This window comes from Hippocampus bargibanti, linkage group LG02, assembly GCF_051943395.1.
Source record: "Hippocampus bargibanti isolate YZ-2025 linkage group LG02, ASM5194339v1, whole genome shotgun sequence".
NCBI lineage: Eukaryota > Metazoa > Chordata > Actinopteri > Syngnathiformes > Syngnathidae > Hippocampus > Hippocampus bargibanti.
In genome coordinates, this window is record NC_142735.1 from 18,120,001 (window position 1) to 18,141,938 (window position 21,938).

Below are 21,938 nucleotides of genomic sequence, written 5' to 3' on the forward strand. Positions count from 1 at the left end.
GACGTGCCGCAGAATACTTCATCAAAGTAAGTAATGTAAACGTTGCAGTTTTTTTCCATACATGTATTTAATTGTGTTGTATTCAGAAAGCTTCGTCGCTTGCAATAATCACAGTTTTTCATATGTTTGTACGTGCTGGCGTTCGTGGTTTCTCTCATGTGTATAGAACAACATGAGGATTTTGCATTGGTAGGATTTTAGAAAGGAAATAGTCATTAAAAAGTGTAAAGACGTTTTTATTTAATGCATAAGTTTATTTTTCACTTCACTACAGTACAAAAGCATGCTAGATACGCAATGCATGAACCCAATGAGAAAATTACATGCCATATCAAAGATCGCCCATTTATTGCCCCCACTTAATGCAGTTCGGCGCAGGATCGGATATATCGATAGTACGCTTATATCGATATTTTTTCAGACTCCCGAGAATATCGATATAACGAGACTTTACTGTATTTGGTCATAGCCGCTTTACTTGTTGCTCGTTCGAGGTTGCCATTGGCTGGCATATGTCCACTTATTTTAGCTGCAATGATGTCAGAGATGAGCTTCCATGTTGTGGAGAGACAGGTTATTGGCCGATAGTTGGAAGGAACTGCAACCTTTGAGGAATCCTTCATGATAATCTTTTCTGGACTGTTCACGTGCCCCTATACTTACCTTTTGGCCACTCAAACAACCATTTGCTTCGAGTGTGAACAGGGCATCGCTACACAAAAGATGCCCTGTCATGTCTGGACTTTGAATTTAGTGACCATGATTTTAACCTAATTTAAAACAGATTCTTGTCTTACAGTGTATTGCCAGTGTTCAAATACCTGACATGTTTCGGTGTCTACTTCCGCCTTCGTCAGAGTCAATTAGAGTTAATACAACTATGATTTTAACCCCTTAATACGAATTAGAACTCAGCTAAGACCAATCGTGGTGCTCATGCTGTGCTCGCACAGGGACGCTTTGTCAACACTTCACGCTGTAGCAATAGCAAGTACCCTAAAATGGCATGGTGGTTGTTGTGAACAGATGATAAATATATGAAACATCCATCCTCACCTTGAACAATCCTGCCATATTTGCTGAAGTACTGCTCCAAGGCCATCTCTGTGGTCTCGGTATTCAGCCCGCCGATAAACAGCTTGCCTGGTCGGTCTACCTCTGTCATGCTGCACAAAAATGTACTTCTATCAAGAAAATGGAAAGATTTTGAAACTATTTCGCTTTAAAAGAAGTGTGCAAAATAATAGGTAAACAATCAGACACGAGGCGTAACCTACCTTGCTTGGGTTGTTAAAGAAGCAAAATGGCGACAACAGTACCCTTAACCCCAGCTGCAGCGCGTTCTTTACTCGAGGCGCGAAACAAAGCGGACTTTGGATTGTGTACGTACAACAAAAATATAACTTTCCTTCGGCCGGTCGGGGTGCGAAAAATGGAAGATGCAATACTTCGTTGTGTGTGCTCTTAATGTTGATGTGGCACAAAAAAACGAAAGGCGCCCAGAGAGAAAAGGACGCTTTTCAATAAGTATACTCTGGTCCCTCCCCTTCTTCTTCGTCGTCTTCTTCCTGTTTGGATTTGATTGGCGGGTGGCAACCAGTATACAGACGCATTACTGTCACCTACTGTACTGGAATGAGGAAAAGGAGGTAAAGTCAACAACGTCAACTGTACTGGAATGAAGAAAAGGAGGTAAAGTCAACAACGTCAACTGTCAATTTGATTCTTCAATGTCAATTTGAGCAACCGAGAGCGACAGTGGGTTAACTTGTTTTAAAAGTGTGAGATTAAGTGCAGGAAATAACTGAGACAATTATATTTTATGATGCAAGCAATTAAATTTTATTTATATGACACTTCAAGAACAACAATTCCAAATAATCCACATAAACATACACCAAATTCGACCACAATACTTGTTAGAACAAAGTAATCAGAAACAATAAAACAATACAATTGCAACAGTTAAATCCTTAATAATATTTTATTGTTAAAATAGATCACATTGGGTGGATTTTAAAATAACAGTAACTGGCGTCTTGAGCATGTTGTGTTTGGGAGCCTTTTACTGATCATCTTCATCTGTATTAAGTTCATAGAGTTGCGTGTTCTGTAGCCGCAATGGGACGTCATAAGTCAGCGTCAGGAGGGGCATCCGACGTAAAAGCTTGGCCAAAACATACATGCGAATCAACCCGCTGAAGATGGAGGACACTGATTGGCTATGGCGAACCCTAAAAGGGAAAAGTCGAAAGAAGAAGTAACAGGCGTCTTTGATGTCAGTTATTGAAAATCGAAAATATGTACATCAGTCGTTTTGAAAATGTTCAATGGTGATATCTACTTTTAATAAAAAATCAATACAAGAAAAGGACAAATTATAAAAATGTACGAAATGTCTGGTGTGCTTTTGGTTGTCAAATCAAGGCCGGAGTAATCGCGTTACTTTCATGACTATTATTTTGAATGCCGTTTTAAGATGACCGTTTCCGCGTCACGTGCAAATGTGAAACGTCACCATTGGTTGCGTTTGAGTGAGACTGGACTGTATGTGGCAAGGCGGAAACTGAGCGCAGGTTTCGCTGACGTCGCTTCGTTTCAGCTTGGGAGTACAAGAACCAGCTAACCTTGTTCCACCATCGCACCCTTTTTCGGACAAAATATATCCCCTTTTAACTTAGGATCGAAACTTTACGACTTGGACATAAAATGAGACGACGAATAGAGTTTGGTTATTGGCTGTTTTTCTTTTTCGTCTCACGTTTCTGGTCGTGCTCGGCGTTCTATCTTCCGGGTTTAGCCCCAGTTAGTTTTTGCGAGGTCGGCAAAGGTGATGGAGATTGCCAGGTAGGAAAGAATTAATCAACCTCTCATTTCGCTAATGTTGTAGTGGTGTTTCAGCAGAATTCGGCGCATTTTCCTGTGTTTGGTTTCAATGTTTACGTTGCTAGCTATCGTTAGCCTTTCCTCAAGGCCCCGATTCTCGGCTGCAAACAACATGAGCATTGTTGTGTCCCCTGCTACTAGCTTGCTTTTTTGCAGTTTTTACCCCCACTTTGTTGTGTATTTCAGCGACATTCTCAATTAGTTAACTCGTTAGCAAATACGTTAAATGACGTCACTTCGTGTCTATAAACATACACAAGACATGCTTTGAAGAAAGTCTGCTTTGAATGACAGTCCCTTGAAACATAACAGTACCGAATCAGTTCCAATTTGTGTTTAATCGTTGTATTTAATGTCATTGCAACCTTTATTTAAACATCGAGAGGCTCATTTAGGTCAATCGCTCGTTTTACAATGATTTCGAGGGGACTAAGATAAGAACAGCTCTACTTAAAAACAGTGTACACTGAGAAATAATTAGTGTCTTGATAACTGAAAAGGCACATTATTATAATTGTGCCGAGTTTGAGTGATAATTACTTTCTAAGTAAATACAGATTGTTATATTTAGGTACATTTTATGTAGATTTTTCCCAAACACACTTTTCTTTATAATATAAAGAAACATTACAACAACAAAGTGTTGACATTAGCACTGAACTTAAAAATATGCTGTATTATATTTTTCAAGTTCAGTGCTAATGTTTCATTGTATTGTCTGACCATAAAGACGAATTATTGCTTAAACATCACAAAACTCATTGAAGTAAAAAATGTCACTGGGTATAATTGAAAATTGTTCATTTGAACGCAGACTGCTCATGAATGTGATTGAATAATTTGTTTCAAAACTACTCTGTCAGAAGAAAGGGCTTTCAGTGAGGTCAGGTATCTTTCTCTTCCCTGAAATTGAATCAAGAGCTGACCTTCATGGCTCATTCCCTTCAACTATTTTGAAAATGCAGTTTAGAATCACAACTAATTTATCAACAAAACTTTAGCTTCAAAGTTGGCAACCTGATTGTCTTACATTTATATATTTTATTCTGACCAAATAATACTTAACGTTTTACTTGTCTACAGACACAGATAGAGCTGTTTGTCAATCGCTTGGATTCGGTTGAGTCTGTGCTACCTTATGAATATGACGTGTAAGTGACTCATTCTCCACCTTTTTGAGCACCCGCTAATCAAAGGAGTGTGCCTGAGTTAATTGTATGTTATACATTTATTCAAGATTCGACTTTTGCAAGGATGAAAAGGAAATGAGACCTTCGGAGAATCTGGGACAGGTGTTGTTTGGCGAACGTATCGAGTCCTCGCCGTACAAAGTAGGTGTCATGCAAAAACAAAGCATATGCAATTGTGTTGCGTATTTTAGATATTCATTTGTCTCTCTTGAGTCCAGTGAGAAATGTATTGCTGGTTCAACGTGGACAATTTCCCCTCAATTTTGCAGTTTAACTTCAAACAAGATGTGAAGTGCAAGGCGGTGTGCACCAAAACGTACAAGAAGGACAGCCAAGAGGACGCTGCCCGACTGGATTTCATCAAAATGGGAATGCAGCTCAACTATCAGCACCATTGGTAGGATTTGTCCCAGTTTAGCCAAGCTTATCTTGTTACTTTGTCGCTTGCTTTGGTTGATAACTGATGGAATAAATGATGGATCTCTTTCTGGTTCTGGGCTTTACGGAGTTATATGATGAAACATCAGCAGGGACCAAAGTGGTAAACAAAAAGATTACTTTATTCTTGTAGACAACTGAGAGACATGTCCGGTCAAAGTGGGAAAGCCAAAAGAGAAAGAGCCGCCCCCTTCACCTGGTTTTATACATACAGCAGTGATGACATCATTTCGACCGGGCCCATCAGCTACGAGAAGGGTGAAACATGATATCAGACTGAAAATAAAGATGTTTAATAACTGTACACCCTACAGATACGCAAAATTATCAAATAAACTACATACATCCATATTTAGACTAAACTAACATACAAATGAGTTGAAATGGAGTAACATTGGATGTTTACGGATGTCTATAAAAATGTTCTATCAATAACAAAAAAAGGGTTGGTATTTGATAATAATAATAAATTTTATTTCTAAGCGCCTTTCAAAACTCTCAAGGACAACTTGCTGTTGTTTCAGGATCATTGACAATATGCCTGTCACGTGGTGCTATGAGGTAGAAGACAACCAGAAATACTGCAACCCAGGTTTCCCCATTGGTTGCCTTGTTACGTCTGACGGACGACCTAAGGATGCTTGTGTTATTAATGTAAGCTGTGACAACAATTTGTGAAATTCTGTTTCAATCTGTACACAAATATAACAAACAAAAGTCGTTATTGATGCTATGTTATGAAGTTCCTTCAAATATGTTGTCTTAGAATCATTGTATTTTTGTTCCCAGGCTGAGTTCAACAAGAAGAAGACATTTTATGTTTTCAACCACGTTGACATTAAGATCTTTTACCACAACGGAGCCGCTGACGGGTGGAACGGAGCTCGGCTGGTTGCCGCCACATTGGAGCCCAAAAGGTAGGCATTGTCAACTGTACAGTAAAACCATGAGGGGTTGGCAGGATCCATTCTGTGTACAATCATTCCAAATTATTTACATTTTAGGGAACTATTCAAATAAAAAAAATCATTTGGAAGAGAAAATTTGCCATTATAAAACACGCATGAACTAAATTATATGTTTGGAATCTCAATTGCAATCTTGCTTTTACTGTTAGAAATGTGAGCTCTTTCTGTTGTAACTACTTGATGCTTACATCATCGGGAAAAAGCATTTGGGCACTTCCCATTTGTTTTCTTTGCATGCGGTGCTTAATATGGACTTAATGAAGGTAACCGTTAATGTTCACTTTCTCACAGTAATAAAATTTGAATTCATTACAATAATACATTTCATTCATAAGCGCCATTCAAAATTCTCAATGACACTTTACGGTCACAGGTGGCTTTCAAGGGTCGATCAGTTAAAAGTGCTTTTATGTGGCTTACAGGGGATCTTTTAAAATAATAAGACATTTCATTTATGAGCCCCTTTCAAAACTCAAGGTGAAAGAGAATAGCAGTTATCATATTTAAAAGTGTCATGCTGTTATATGCCTAGTTGGTTGAACATGTGTGACTACAATACACAATGGTTTCTTGTGTATTTTGATAAGAACAAGAACCAGCCTGTCAAACTGTCATCCTTGGGTAATAAATCGAGCCTTGCTCGGAAAGGAGTATTTGTTGATAACCAACCCAGAGCGGAAGGGAGTACTTGGTACACTCTTGTACGAGAAGATCTCATTAGCCAGGTTACAGATCTGAAGGGAGTACTTTATACACTCTTGTACGAGAAGAGCTCATTACTGTCACGTTTTGCAAGGTGGTGATGGCGGGTGCGGATCCCAAAAAGCAGGCACTATGGAGCAGGAGGTTGTGTTTGACAAATTGTATCAAAATAAAGGTCAGCCGGAACAAAATGTAAAACATCAAAATCATCTGAACAGAAAAAATACAAAGTATCAAAAGAAGACCAATATTAAAAGTCCGCCAAGATGAAACAAACATGCACACATCCAGGGGCGTGGTATTCAAATCAAGATGACTGTTTTACTACTGTATCACTTAAATGTGCATATACAGTGATACCACAGTTTACAAACCCCTTGGCTTACGAAGTTTTCAGTTTACGAACGTTAAATTTATGAAAATTTAACCTTGGCATACGAACTATTTCTCGGGATACACACGGAGCGCCACAATGAGTGATGTGTCGTTCGCGAACAAGCCCGTTCTCCAAACAACAAAATGGCAGCCAACTTGTTTTTTTCCTCTGTTCCCCACCCCCAGTCTTCAGTTAAAGCCACGTGATTGGTAAAAAACGCAGCAGTGAGAGGGGGGTTACAAAACAAAGAGCTGCAAACTTTAAATAGAGAGAGGAGAGAGAGGCAGTTCTCCAAACAACAAAATTCTTTAATTACAGTCCTTATGGAATGTGACTCTCCTTCCAGACAGCAATTCCGACCTCCTCCCACCCCATTCCATCAAGCCATCAACGACCATCACAAATGTAAATAAAATGACTTTATTATACAGTGCAGTGTGTTTCTTTCGTTACAACACAATATCACATTTATTATACATAAAATAAGTTACATTTTGTGTAGTTTTGTTATATTTCTTAGAAAATCATGTTTTATGGGGACCTGGGAATGGATTATTCTGATTTTAATGGTTTCATATGGGATATGAATTTTTGGGATACACACTTTTTGCCTTACACACTGTCTGGGAACCAATTAACTTCGTAAGCCAAGGTATCACGGTACTCTCAATAAATAGCTTGGCAGAGGGCTGCAAGAGGTTGGGCGTCGGTCATGAAAGTCTGCGCCACCTGTTGGCAGTGAAGTACAATCTTCCTGTGTTCGAGCCTTTGTTCACAGTGTCCGAACAAACATCTCTGACACAAAGACAGCTAACAATACTCGTTGGATTTCCTTGTTGTTTTTCAGTGTACAGAGTATACTTTGATTGTTTTTAAACCATAAAGCTCCATAACTAGGAATATATTTCGTCACGTTTTGTGCCCTTCCCCACCTCTGCCACAATAGTATCAACCATGCAGATGAGAAAACCCCAAACTGCGAAAGCACTGCCCCGATGGAGGTGCCTAGCCAGTTCGATAATGACGTGTCCATTGTTTACACCTACTCAGTCACTTTTGAAGTAAGTCTTTGTAGTCATCTAAAACACATACAGGTACATTTTGATACATTATTACTATAATGGAACATTTCACTTCCTACAGGAAAACAACTTGATCAAATGGGCGTCCAGGTGGGACTACATCCTGGTTTCTATGCCACATACAAATATCCAGTGGTTTAGGTAGGAGCAATTGTTTCCCATTCATATTTACATCCATTTTTTTAATTGGCAGGCGCTAATGCATGTTTATGTATGTCTCTAGTATCATGAACTCCTTAGTTATCGTTCTCTTCCTGTCCGGCATGGTAGCCATGATCATGCTGCGAACACTGCACAAGGACATTGCCAGATACAACCAGGTGGACCAGGTACAAGCAATATCCACACTCTCCATGTACACGATCATCACAAAGGATTAGTAGAGGCGTACTTAAAATGGCCATCTCCTGAAATCTTATATTAGCCTCTTGAAACAGAATGGATTTCCTGCAACAGAAGATTGAGCATTTTCTGCCATCGCCTTTTACACACAAGTCAACGAAGCGAAATACGTATTGACACTCCGCGTGTAGTTTAATACAGTATTCCACCCTCAGATAACAAAGAGGGGGTTATGCAGCCCCATAACATTTGCAGGGTTCTGTGTAAATGTCAAAGACAGATGAAGGATCTTCAAGTGAATAAAGTTGGAATTATCATTATTCCCGTTTAGTATGAATAATGCCGTCACATAGTTGTCAAATAAATATCAAACCAAAGACGCGTTACATTTTAAAGGACAACCAACGTCACTTTTTTGTTTCCTAACTGACATCAGAAAAATGTTTTATAGCATCTAAAATACCCAAAACACGCAGTATGATATTTTTATTCAAATGTAAAACACCAATAAAAATGACTTAGTGTCCAAAATCTGCAAAAAATTGAGCTGCCAATTGGGCATTTTCACAAAGTCCCGCCCCCAGTTCGTGACGTCACGCCAAGACGTCTTGCATTGCTGGAGAATCAAAACAATGGCTTCAGATTCGGAGAATATGCTTTCTTGTTCCACATCCAGTTATGAATATGATTCAAATAGTTCTGAAGAGGAAAGCATACATGTTTGCAATTGATTAAATAATTTATTCCGTGCCGTTTTGAGGCAACATTAGAGGGGAATGGATCACCAAAAAAGAGGCGGAAAATGGCGACCGAGCTCCTGTGAGGAATTAATCAGCCCGTTTCCACAGGCTGATAAATTCCTTATATTGAGCTTGGTCGCCCTCTTCTGGCTCTTTTTGGTGCAACATGACGTTTTCAGACCAAACAAACACAGCAAAATGCATTGACGTGATGGAAGGACTGCTACAATGTGTCCTTTTTTTTCGGTCAGGGGCGTTCCTTCAGTGACGTCACGTACGGACTCGTCACCAACTCAAAAACAAGACTTCCGGAATATTCAGCGCGAGTCTTAAAGCGTAAAATATAGCTATATGCGGTGGAATCTTTGTAAAATACGCTCAGTAGAAGTCATTTGAAGCCATTTTACAATTTTTGGACACAACTTGTCCGGAGACGTCGGTTGTCCTTTAAATGGCATCTTAAAGGGCAGGAAAACACATACCTAACGCGATGGTGAATCATTGTGTGTTGCACCGAGACCACTATTTGATATTCGCTGACAAAAATTCCCAGGAGACAAATCAGCCCATTTCAACGGAGTTGGGTCGCCATCTTCTGCATTTTTTGCGTGCTACATTTCTGTCCAGATGCCTCTAAATGACATTGAATAAATTATTTAATCGATTGCAAACATGTATGCTTTCCTCTTCAGAACTATTTGAATCATATTCATAACTGGATGAGTAACAAGAAAGTATCTTCTCAGAATCTGAAGCCATTGTTTTGATTCTCGAGCAAGGCAAGACGTCCTGGCGTGACACCACGAACAAGGGGGCGGGGCCTTCTGAAACTGGCTACTTCCGGCTTCAGTTTGAAGTACCTTTTAGACACTTTAAGCCATTTCTATTGGTGTTCTGCATTTCATTCTGCGTGTTTTGGGTATTTTAGATGCTATAAAACGTTTTTCTGATATCAGTTAGGAAACAAAAAGTGGTGTCGGTTGTCCTTTAATTGGTGGTAGCCTTTAATAGATTACTTCGCTGAAATCTTTTCGTCTCTTGAGGATGAAGGTCAACCAAACCCCTACCCGTTGGTCAGCGAATTCTACAGTGTGAAATACTTTTCAGCTGAACGTGTTGTCACATTTCGCAGGAAAACTTGATAAAGCTTCCATCGACCAAGGCGAAATCTACTCCCTTTTATGTAAGCCTGCTAAAAAGCAAACACTGTTGTGGTCCTTCAATCAGGTGTTGGGGTGAAATTGAAGCACACGCATGTGCACGAGAAAGGAATGTAAAATATGGTGTGACTGCAGGAGTATAAATATTTCAAAAGTTAGACTGATCGTAGTGGAAGCACACCAAATTTTACAGTTCTGTGTTCACCTCATGTCGCTTTGCTAGCAAATTTTGAGCCTGCAGGTACAACTCACTGCGTGGTGGCTGGGTAAACTTGAGATTTTCACCGGACATGCGTGGACTGTTTTGTTGATTTTCTGTCACGGTTCCCCTTTTACAGGAAGATGCACAGGAGGAGTCTGGCTGGAAGCAGGTGCACGGCGATGTGTTCCGTCCACCCAGGAAAGGCATGCTGCTCTCCATTTTCCTCGGGCAGGGAACACAGATCTTCATCATGACGTTCATCACGCTGTGTAAGATCATGCAAAAGATGGAAAATGATTTATGACGAAAACAGGTACGGCAAGAAAGACAAGTCAGCACTTGACATGGGAGCGTGCTGTGTGAGATGACTTTATGGGTTTTCTTTTGGTTCTAAATTTGAGCCTGGTTTTAAAGCATCTGCTTTGTTTGTATGTTAAAAGAAAAAACAATGTGTTTTCTGGTGTATAAGGTGCACTCATAAGCCTTGATTTTATTCAAAATATGACCCAATGCCTAATACGCAGGTACGCGTTACATGTGAACTAATATTGAGCCACAACAGGTCTTGCAGTGAGTGTCAGCAGCCACCGACTCACTTTGCCCCTGTAGAAGAAGAAGTTCATAACCCCAGCCTCTACTGTCGTGCCTTATAATGTGGTATGCCTTATATTTGGAAAACTTTTTTTCATTCATTGAGGCTGCGCGTTATACTCCGGTGCGCCTTATACACCAGAAAATACACTACATGGCCATTCATGTCCCGGTATCATTCTGTGTCAATCCGAAGCATTTCATCCGTTGTGTGTAAAGATTTCAACCAGGGCTGTCACTGTCAATTTTTTGAAATAATTCTGTCAATCCAAAAAATTGTATTTGAGCAGGGCTGTGTTGACCTTTAATTTTGGAGGGGGGTACAGTAATTTGTGAGTGTGGAACCACTTCACAGTTACTTAGTAGTGCCATGTAGAATTAAGCGAATGTAACAATGGACTGTGCTCCCTCTTTAGTCCTGGCCTGTCTGGGGTTCCTCTCCCCGGCAAACAGAGGTGCACTAATGACCTGCGCCGTGGTTCTCTGGGTCCTGCTCGGCACCCCGGCCGGCTACGTTTCGGCACGCTTGTACAAAAGTAAGACTGCTGTCTTTGAGCAAGTCAAGTCGCACCCCTTTGTGTCGCGATTTTCTAATCCTTTATTTTATTTCAGCTTTTGGAGGAGAGAAGTGGAAGACAAACGTCCTGTTGACTGCGCTCCTCTGTCCCGGGTTTGTTCCCTCAGCAAAAATGTCTCCTCCCTGCTGCACTCATTTCTTGCCCATGTGTCATCCAGCATTCCCTCGTCGCTTCTTTTTCTGCAGTATTGTGTTTGCTGACTTCTTCCTGATGAACCTGATCCTCTGGGTTGAAGGATCATCGGCAGCCATCCCTTTTGGGACCCTAGTGGCCATCCTGGCCCTGTGGTTTGGAATTTCGGTGCCACTTACCTTTATCGGGGCCTACTTTGGATTCAAGAAACCTGTACGTATCAAACTCCAAAAGACCCGTTGAGACTGTTTTGTTGTCGAGGGTGATGATTTAAAAATAATCCTTTCCGTGTTCAAATTAGAAGTTAACCCCTATCAATAATGTCTTTAACCATAACACATTCTAATTGTTAATAAGATATGATTACAGCAAGAGTATTATTTCTTGTAGAATGAGTCGACTTTTGCTGGCTCAAACTCGCAGCCTGGTGGCTTTGTGGCCACTAGTTGACATCAAAATGTAATTGTCGCTCCTCCCATCTTTTTTACTCTGTCATTTCCCAAGGTGGTCTTTTTTAAATATTTTTTTAGATGGACTACATAATTTGAGGCTTATGACAGATTTCAGTGATACCTAATTAGAAAGAGACACCATTTGAAAGGTAAAGTTATCCCCTCCCCAGTATTTGGGACATGCACTATGTCTTGCGTTATACAAGTAATGCGGTACAAGAATACACATAGGGAGTAACAAAGTAAAGAGGTATTCATCATATTTTTGTAATATTATTGCAGTTATTGAGTCTCATAATGCATGAACAATTTGAAAACAACAAACCAATAATAAGACATTACATTTTAAGCGCCTTTCAAAGCTCTCAAGGACACTTTATAGTCACAGACAAGCATAGGTACTATAATAAATAAACACATTAAATGCTTCTATTACATCAAATACAAGGTAAGTAAATTAATCATCACAATCAGAATTCCTCAAATATCTGGGAGAGGAACGCAGCAAAGTCGATTGAATTGCCCAATCTTCTCCAAGTGTTTTGTTTGTCTTCACATGATCGTCAGCAGTTTTCATGACTGAGAAGTCAGTGTTTATGAGACAAATCACTGTCACGGTTTCATCAAATGAAATTCAAAGCACATACCCAAAGTAAATGATGTGTCAAAACAAACTAAAAAGCAAGTGAGTACTTTGTGAGGAAATAATAGTCATTTTGCTTTTTTGGTATGATTTTTGTCAATTACAAAGGGTTAATTTCATTATTAAAATGCAAATCCCATCACAACCTTTATGTGATTAATTTTTTTCTGATATAAATTGTTGACATAATTCTGTGCTTGTTTTTTTTTTCATTTGCCAACCCCATAGGCAATCGAGCAACCAGTGAGAACAAATCAAATCCCACGTCAAATTCCCGAGCAGTCATTCTTCACAAAGCCCATCCCGGGCATCGTCATGGGTGGCATCCTACCCTTTGGCTGCATCTTCATCCAGCTCTTCTTCATCCTCAACAGCATTTGGTAAGCAGGCACAGCACAGCTCCTCATCATGTTTGAAAAAGGAACTCTCCGTCAAATATGTTGCATTTGTTAGGTCCCACCAGATGTACTACATGTTTGGTTTCCTGTTCCTGGTGTTCATCATTCTGCTCATCACATGCTCCGAGGCTACCGTTCTGCTCTGCTACTTTCACTTATGTGCTGAGGTACCTTTAAAACAATGTACAGTTCTGTCAAATGCATTTTGGTCCAGAATTATGAAGAAAATGAATTTTCGTTATTGTATTTCAACAACCCCACAACTGATGTGAAATAATGCAATCGAACTGTGATTGAATTGGAGACGTCTTGCAATTATGTCATATACGAGCACTAGATGGTGCCAGCACACCAGCAGACTATGAACAGTCCTTCCGAGAAATATGCTTCAGGTTGTTGATTGGATTGGATTTACCTTTATTAGTCTTGCAGTGGAGACATTTACATTTCACAGCAGCAAAATTATGAAAGGAAGAGGAAAGGAAAGAAAGACTTCTACTACTGCTGCTACTTCAAGTTGGAGTTTACCATGCAAACCCATGTAATATTTCCTTGTTTATTGGAATCACCTAATGTCTTAAAAATGGGTGAGCTGAATGTGAAGAAAAAAAAAATCCAAAACACCACAGTCAAGCCACAAAACTCTTAGTGGTGTTCCTGTGTTAAGCCTTTAAGAAGCATCCATTTGAACTCACATATGGTCATTTTAGATTGGAAAAATATTACTACTGCATTTTCCTGGGGAGCTGTGACCTTTTAAAATTTTTTTAAGTAATGTCAATGTGAGACTGAAAGGATAGAATTATAAATATATTATGAGTAAAACTAAATTCATCTTCAATAAAATTTCAATTTATTTAAAGTTTATAAAATGGTAAGTGTATATAATACATTTTATTTATTTATTTTAAATTGATAAGTATCTAGAATAAATAACATGTAACAAATACAAAATCTTAAATGGAGATGTAAATTATTTAAACTGTCGGATGGTTAGCATTTAAATAAATATTGTATATGTATTGTATATCCAAAACGAGTTATTTTTACTAATTGTTAAAAGTTTTTTTTCAACTTGACTCAGTCATTGAATGAGAATTTAACAAAGTGAATACATATTAATCAACCCATATGAGTGTCGTAATGACTTCAACTGTTTGTAAAACAATAGCTTTGCGATTATTCTAGAATCCTGACTTGTCGTTCCTGTGTCACACGTGTGCAGGACTACCACTGGTGGTGGCGTTCCTTCCTGACCAGCGGCTTCACTGCAGTCTATCTTTTCATATACGCTGTGCACTATTTCTTCTCCAAACTGCAAATCATCGGCGCAGCCAGCACCTTCCTCTACTTTGGATACACCATGATCATGGTCCTCATCTTCTTCCTCTTCACAGGTGAGCCTCGATTGTCCTCTCACACATGAAGGTAAATTCAGCAAAATGGGATAATTTCTCATCACGCACCTGATGTAGTCTCAGAGCTGAGCGTGTTTGTCAAATTCCAATGAGGGTGTGTTTAGAGCGCATCCTGGTCTTTTAGAAACAAGATTGTTTGCGCTTTCTTTCGCTTGCACGGATGTGTGTTTCTGCGTGTGCGCGTGTGTTCGTGTACACTTGTCACTGATTTGTGCTATTCACTTGACTCTGGGGCCACAGGTGAGAAAGTGTGGCGATGGAAGAGGATAGAATATGACAGTCATCTCCAAATGCCTCTTTGTCATATGGAGGAAGATGATCTGCCTCCACTTGCATCACTATTGGGCCACATAAAAAAATATTACAACAGTTGACGTTATCTTAAGAAGGAGACTGCAAAATCGCAAGGGGAGGACGAGATGTCAAAATATTATCGCCAGAGATTAATCCAAGCCGCACTTTTAAACTCAATAATCCTTTGCAATTTTCATAATTTCTATTTTGGTCTTTTTGATCCCATCCTATACTTTGATCTCACCGTAATTCAAACTTCGACTGCAAAGCTCGTCGAGAAGATTTACTTCTCTATGTTTTTTAAACATAGGAAAGGAAAAAAAAGACTTTTGCGTCTTTTGGCGAAAGTTTTTTTTTGCACGAATATCTTTTTAGCTGCGAAAAGCAAAAGCTTACGAGATGTATGTGTGTACGTGTATATATGTGTATATGTATGTGGATGGATATGTGTGTGTGTGTGTATATATATATATATATATATATATATATATATATATATATATATATATATATATATATATATATATACACACACACACACACACACACACACACACACACACACACACACACACACACACACAGTACAAGAGTCCAGTTAAGTCCACATTTAAAGCTTGAACAAAACTTGTGACCGAAATTTTGTGTCCAAAAACACCCAGGCAACAACTGTTGGACAATGAATTCCAATAACTACAGTGGTACCACGGTTCGCGACCATAATCCGTTCCAGAACCCTGTTCGAAAACCAATTTGTTCGAACACCGAAACCATTTGTCCCATTACAAATAATGTAAATCGTTTTAATCCGTTTCAACACCCTTAATGTTTACCTTTTTAGTACAGTATTTTATACATTATTTTATGCATGAAATTGAACATTAAAATGCTGAACAACACATAAAAAGCAATGTATATCTCAGAAAATGTGAAGCAAAATGGCAAAGACACAAATAACATAAACATAAATGTAACCCAGGCTAATTGTACGTTCGTAAAGAAAATAATTATGAATAGGATTTTTTAACTTCGTGGTGGTCAGCAGAAGGCGCAGGTGGACGGAGGAAGGAAATTTATTGTTTGGAAGGAGTCCCCTTCCACTACGGATGACTCGGCTACAGGATGTTCTTTTCTCTTAAAATATCTATCCAATGACACTTGCTCTCACTCCCACAGCCACATCACTAGATTTCACAGCCTCCTTATTTTTTAATATCGTACTGATCGTAGATATAGCCACGCTGTATTCCCTAGCCAGATCAGACACTCGCATCCCTCCTTCATATTTTGTGATTATTTCTTTCTTAAATGCAATAGTTGTACACACTACTTTTCTTTTTTCACTTGGGGCAGCACTTACTTTCTTTGGAGGCATGATTAGGGGCTAAAACTCTTCGTACACCTCTATTAAACGCGAGAGCAAAACGCAGCACGTCCGCAAGCGACAACAGTTGGTCACGAAGTGAGCGATACACCCGTACGCCGCTCAGCACCCCACCTCGCGTACGCACTCAGGCGTCGTACCGGCGTTCGAACACCGATTGTTGTTCGAACTACGAAGCAAGAATTTCTCGAATATTTTGTTCGGACTGCGATTTGTTTGAACTGTGAGTCGTTGGAAAACCGAGGTTCCACTGTATATTGAGCTTTTTTTTTTACTATAATATGTTTTTAATTCAACATATGCCCGTTTTTATTTTCGCATTTTCTGGTGATTACAAAATTGTTTTAATTGTTTTAGTGCCAGAAAATGAAATCTCTTCGAGTCTTCAAATGAGATTCCATTGATAGTACAGTTGTAAAGTTTGGGGTCACACATATTGTTCCTGCTATTGTAGTTGAGAAAAAAGAGTGCTTTTCATTCACATGTACAAAATCAAAAGCATGGTTGCTATTCATTCTGTTGTACACCTACATTAACATTCCACCACCCTAGAATGTCATTCTATTGCAAATTTAATATGGAAAAAAAATTCCAGTAAACAACTGTGGTTATGACACCTTCCCAAAGCGCTTTTTAAAAGGTCTTTGAGTCGTAGGTCACATACATGCCTATGGGTTTACCAGTTCCTCCTGAACCGAAACATAACAAGCATCCATTCAGACTTAACAAACCTTTTTTCTTTGCTCTACAACACTGAGGCAAAAATGTTGCATGGTACCCACTACACCTTTGCTCAGAGAGTTCATATTTTTGTTCTCGAGCCATTTCCCACCTTTTACATTGTTTAAAAAAATACCAGATGGAGTGCATATCAGTGTACAGTAATTCTTTTTTTCCTTCACAGGTACAATCGGCTTCTTTGCTTGCTTCTGGTTTGTAAATAAGATCTACAGCGTGGTCAAGGTGGACTAGTGACTAAAGGGGAGTGCGAGACGGAGCGCGTGAGAGACTGTTGTGGCTATCAAACGGATGGCCAAGTTTGAAAGGACCAGAAAGAATCACCAACAATACCCCCCCCTGAGAGCTAAGCCCGTCCTCTTTGTGTGTGTGTGCGCGTGTGAGGGTGTGTGTGCTTTGTCCTATAGTTTTTCTTTGGCGTGTTCACTCTCGACTGCTAATATTCAGAGCGGCACGATTACAGACTTAACGGGGGATTGTCGTATTCATTGTGAGAATTTTTTTCGGGGTGAAATTGAAAAACAAACAAATAAACAAACGAGCATTTTCTTGATTTATGAAGAAAATGCAAATGCCTTTTGATTTTCTATTCTTCTGCGAAATATTTTTGGGTCTCTTTTTTTGTGTTGTTCTTGTCGTTGTTTACTGAAGTGATGGGAGAGAGAAAAAACCTGCTTGTACATACATTGTATCGACAGAACAAAGAAAAGAATGCTCATGACTTTTCTGTTGTCATTTTAGGGCTTTAAATCCAGAACTATATCAGCCTCTAGTTGAGAAGCATATAAAACACTGACATTGTTGCTGATACATGTCTTTTTTCCCTCTTTATATTTATGTTTTTGCTTTGAATTAAAGGAGAGAAGGGTCCCCTGTGTTGTAGATTTCGACGGAAGCATGTTCTAAATTGGAGGATCTTGTAATTCTATGAGTCGCGTCTGTGAATTCACCGATTAATTGTTTGTGTTTCCAACACTGTTTGCTTCAGTTGGGCGAGGGGGTCGTTGCCCAACGTGATGTTTTGAAAATATATCTAAGTAATCAAACGTCACGTTTCTTGAATGTATATGCAAACATGGATACGTGATGTATTTTCTTGTTTTCACTCTGGTTTGGAAAATGAAGGCAAATGTCATCACTCGGCTCCTTCTCTTGCTCACAAGCAATGTGCAAAATCTTAATTTGTATAGACCTTTCTCTCTCGCCAATATTAAACTGCAAACCCTGTCTTGGGTTTCGACACATAAAATGACGGACGACGTATTCTGTAGGTTCTTCACTTAAAAGGTTTAGTGTGGTACATCCATTTAGATTTTCTGGTTGACCAACTGCACAAACATGAATTGGGATGAGCATTTTTAAATTGTTGTGATGTGATTGGGGATTAATTCATAACCATGTTTTGATTTCATTTACATATACATTACACACAACCAAAACAGATGCCAATGACAAACTATTGAATGTATTTTAATTGTTTTTGTATGTAAAAGCACATCTAACACTTAACCCGTAAATATAAATGCTTACAGACATTTTCTTCTGGCGATAATACAAAACCACAAAAGTACATTGTTTTCAGTCACATAAAAAAAACAAACACTGTATGATATCGGTCGAGTGTGCACATGTAAAATGAAATTGTAATAATGACAGCTAACTAAGAAATTTGACTCGCGTCAACTGCTCATCAGGTGTCTTAACACTCGGTAATTTTTCCTGTGCTCAACTATTTATAAATGCCCCGATCCTCTGAGGGATTGCAAATGTTGTTACAAATCATTCTTATAGTTAAGACTGAAACAGTCTCTTGATAGGTTTGGGCAGTGACTGCAAACTTTACAAACGATTTTGAATTTGAGGCTAATTGCAATTTAGATGAACAGCATTCAACTACTGCAAGGGAAAGGAAATACATCCCGTGACTTTCAACATGCCTGCAATTACACTGGTAAATATTTCTTATTTCTTTCAATGGCATCGCGATCTCTTTCCCCTCTTCTCTCTCATCCATACAAATCAGTAAATTATCAGTATGTGCTGGAATCTGTTGGTTAACAATAATAATTATAATAATAATAATACATTTTATTTCTAAGCGCCTTTCAAAACTCAAGGACACTTTACAGTCACGGGATAAGAACTTTTTTTTAATGTTACCAATCAAGAACAAGGAAGTCATGCTGGTCCTTTACTGGTAATGCCTTTAAAAAATTACTACAATCTCACGTTTGAACTTGTTACACACGGGATGAAGCTTTGCTTCTGTCACATAAGTAAAGCCCCTTTTTCTGGGTCCTTGAGTGGAAGAAAATGATCAATAACAAATGTTATTATAAGGCCGATAAGTCCCTAGTGTGGATTAATATGACAGTCATCTCCAAATGCCTCTTTGTCATATGGAGGAAGATGATCTGCCTCCACTTGCATCACTATTGGGCCACATAAAAAAATATTACAACAGTTGACGTTATCTTAAGAAGGAGACTGCAAAATCGCAAGGGGAGGACGAGATGTCAAAATATTATCGCCAGAGATTAATCCAAGCCGCACTTTTAAACTCAATAATCCTTTGCAATTTTCATAATTTCTATTTTGGTCTTTTTGATCCCATCCTATACTTTGATCTCACCGTAATTCAAACTTCGACTGCAAAGCTCGTCAAGAAGATTTACTTCTCTATGTTTTTTAAACATAGGAAAGGAAAAAAAAGACTTTTGCGTCTTTTGGCGAAAGTTTTTTTTTGCACGAATATCTTTTTAGCTGCGAAAAGCAAAAGCTTAGGAGATGTATGTGTGTACGTGTATATATGTGTATATGTATGTGGATGGATATGTGTGTGTGTGTGTGTGTGTGTGTGTGTGTGTGTATATATATATATACACACACACACACACACACACACACACACACACACACTCATACACAGTACAAGAGTCCAGTTAAGTCCACATTTAAAGCTTGAACAAAACTTGTGACCGAAATTTTGTGTCCAAAAACACCCAGGCAACAACTGTTGGACAATGAATTCCAATAACTACAGTGGTACCACGGTTCGCGACCATAATCCGTTCCAGAACCCTGTTCGAAAACCAATTTGTTCGAACACCGAAACCATTTGTCCCATTACAAATAATGTAAATCGTTTTAATCCGTTTCAACACCCTTAATGTTTACCTTTTTAGTACAGTATTTTATACATTATTTTATGCATGAAATTGAACATTAAAATGCTGAACAACACATAAAAAGCAATGTATATCTCAGAAAATGTGAAGCAAAATGGCAAAGACACAAATAACATAAACATAAATGTAACCCAGGCTAATTGTACGTTCGTAAAGAAAATAATTATGAATAGGATTTTTTAACTTCGTGGTGGTCAGCAGAAGGCGCAGGTGGACGGAGGAAGGAAATTTATTGTTTGGAAGGAGTCCCCTTCCACTACGGATGACTCGGCTACAGGATGTTCTTTTCTCTTAAAATATCTATCCAATGACACTTGCTCTCACTCCCACAGCCACATCACTAGATTTCACAGCCTCCTTATTTTTTAATATCGTACTGATCGTAGATATAGCCACGCTGTATTCCCTAGCCAGATCAGACACTCGCATCCCTCCTTCATATTTTGTGATTATTTCTTTCTTAAATGCAATAGTTGTACACACTACTTTTCTTTTTTCACTTGGGGCAGCACTTACTTTCTTTGGAGGCATGATTAGGGGCTAAAACTCTTCGTACACCTCTATTAAACGCGAGAGCAAAACGCAGCACGTCCGCAAGCGACAACAGTTGGTCACGAAGTGAGCGATACACCCGTACGCCGCTCAGCACCCCACCCTCGCGTACGCACTCAGGCGTCGTACCGGCGTTCGAACACCGATTGTTGTTCGAACTACGAAGCAAGAATTTCTCGAATATTTTGTTCGGACTGCGATTTGTTTGAACTGTGAGTCGTTGGAAAACCGAGGTTCCACTGTATATTGAGCTTTTTTTTTTACTATAATATGTTTTTAATTCAACATATGCCCGTTTTTATTTTCGCATTTTCTGGTGATTACAAAATTGTTTTAATTGTTTTAGTGCCAGAAAATGAAATCTCTTCGAGTCTTCAAATGAGATTCCATTGATAGTACAGTTGTAAAGTTTGGGGTCACACATATTGTTCCTGCTATTGTAGTTGAGAAAAAAGAGTGCTTTTCATTCACATGTACAAAATCAAAAGCATGGTTGCTATTCATTCTGTTGTACACCTACATTAACATTCCACCACCCTAGAATGTCATTCTATTGCAAATTTAATATGGAAAAAAAATTCCAGTAAACAACTGTGGTTATGACACCTTCCCAAAGCGCTTTTTAAAAGGTCTTTGAGTCGTAGGTCACATACATGCCTATGGGTTTACCAGTTCCTCCTGAACCGAAACATAACAAGCATCCATTCAGACTTAACAAACCTTTTTTCTTTGCTCTACAACACTGAGGCAAAAATGTTGCATGGTACCCGCTACACCTTTGCTCAGAGAGTTCATATTTTTGTTCTCGAGCCATTTCCCACCTTTTACATTGTTTAAAAAAATACCAGATGGAGTGCATATCAGTGTACAGTAATTCTTTTTTTTCCTTCACAGGTACAATCGGCTTCTTTGCTTGCTTCTGGTTTGTAAATAAGATCTACAGCGTGGTCAAGGTGGACTAGTGACTAAAGGGGAGTGCGAGACGGAGCGCGTGAGAGACTGTTGTGGCTATCAAACGGATGGCCAAGTTTGAAAGGACCAGAAAGAATCACCAACAATACCCCCCCCTGAGAGCTAAGCCCGTCCTCTTTGTGTGTGTGTGCGCGTGTGAGGGTGTGTGTGCTTTGTCCTATAGTTTTTCTTTGGCGTGTTCACTCTCGACTGCTAATATTCAGAGCGGCACGATTACAGACTTAACGGGGGATTGTCGTATTCATTGTGAGAATTTTTTTCGGGGTGAAATTGAAAAACAAACAAATAAACAAACGAGCATTTTCTTGATTTATGAAGAAAATGCAAATGCCTTTTGATTTTCTATTCTTCTGCGAAATATTTTTGGGTCTCTTTTTTTGTGTTCTTGTCGTTGTTTACTGAAGTGATGGGAGAGAGAAAAAACCTGCTTGTACATACATTGTATCGACAGAACAAAGAAAAGAATGCTCATGACTTTTCTGTTGTCATTTTAGGGCTTTAAATCCAGAACT

At 39.0% G+C, this 21,938-nt stretch overlaps 2 protein-coding genes across 3 annotated transcripts in view; one reads left to right on the top strand and one right to left on the bottom strand.

The window, feature by feature from the left end:
* The window catches only part of rbmx (RNA binding motif protein X-linked), a 7,451-nt gene extending 5,895 nt beyond the window's left edge, over positions 1-1,556 (bottom strand). The window contains exons 1-2 of the mRNA XM_088989784.1: positions 1,278-1,556; positions 1,057-1,166 (exon numbers count right to left, since the gene is read on the bottom strand). Coding sequence (XP_088845910.1) covers positions 1,057-1,165 — 109 coding nt within the window. The 5' untranslated portion in view covers position 1,166; positions 1,278-1,556. The remainder of the gene's footprint in view (positions 1-1,056; positions 1,167-1,277) is intronic.
* A 1,000-nt stretch (positions 1,557-2,556) lies between these two features.
* Positions 2,557-17,966, top strand: tm9sf5 (transmembrane 9 superfamily protein member 5). Of its 2 annotated transcripts, XM_088989780.1 has the most exons (18): positions 2,557-2,847; positions 3,970-4,037; positions 4,124-4,217; positions 4,346-4,473; positions 5,039-5,168; positions 5,304-5,431; positions 7,507-7,621; positions 7,704-7,783; positions 7,866-7,971; positions 9,857-9,907; positions 10,223-10,355; positions 11,094-11,213; positions 11,290-11,347; positions 11,441-11,600; positions 12,711-12,862; positions 12,936-13,047; positions 14,106-14,277; positions 16,881-17,966. In XM_088989780.1, exons 1-18 carry the CDS (start codon positions 2,710-2,712, stop codon positions 16,946-16,948), a joined length of 2,013 nt encoding a protein of 670 aa, XP_088845906.1. In that variant the 5' UTR covers positions 2,557-2,709; the 3' UTR covers positions 16,949-17,966. The 2 variants fall into 2 exon arrangements, with proteins under 2 accessions (XP_088845906.1, XP_088845907.1); XM_088989781.1 differs by lacking the exon at positions 9,857-9,907.
* Positions 17,967-21,938: the final 3,972 nt, after the last annotated feature.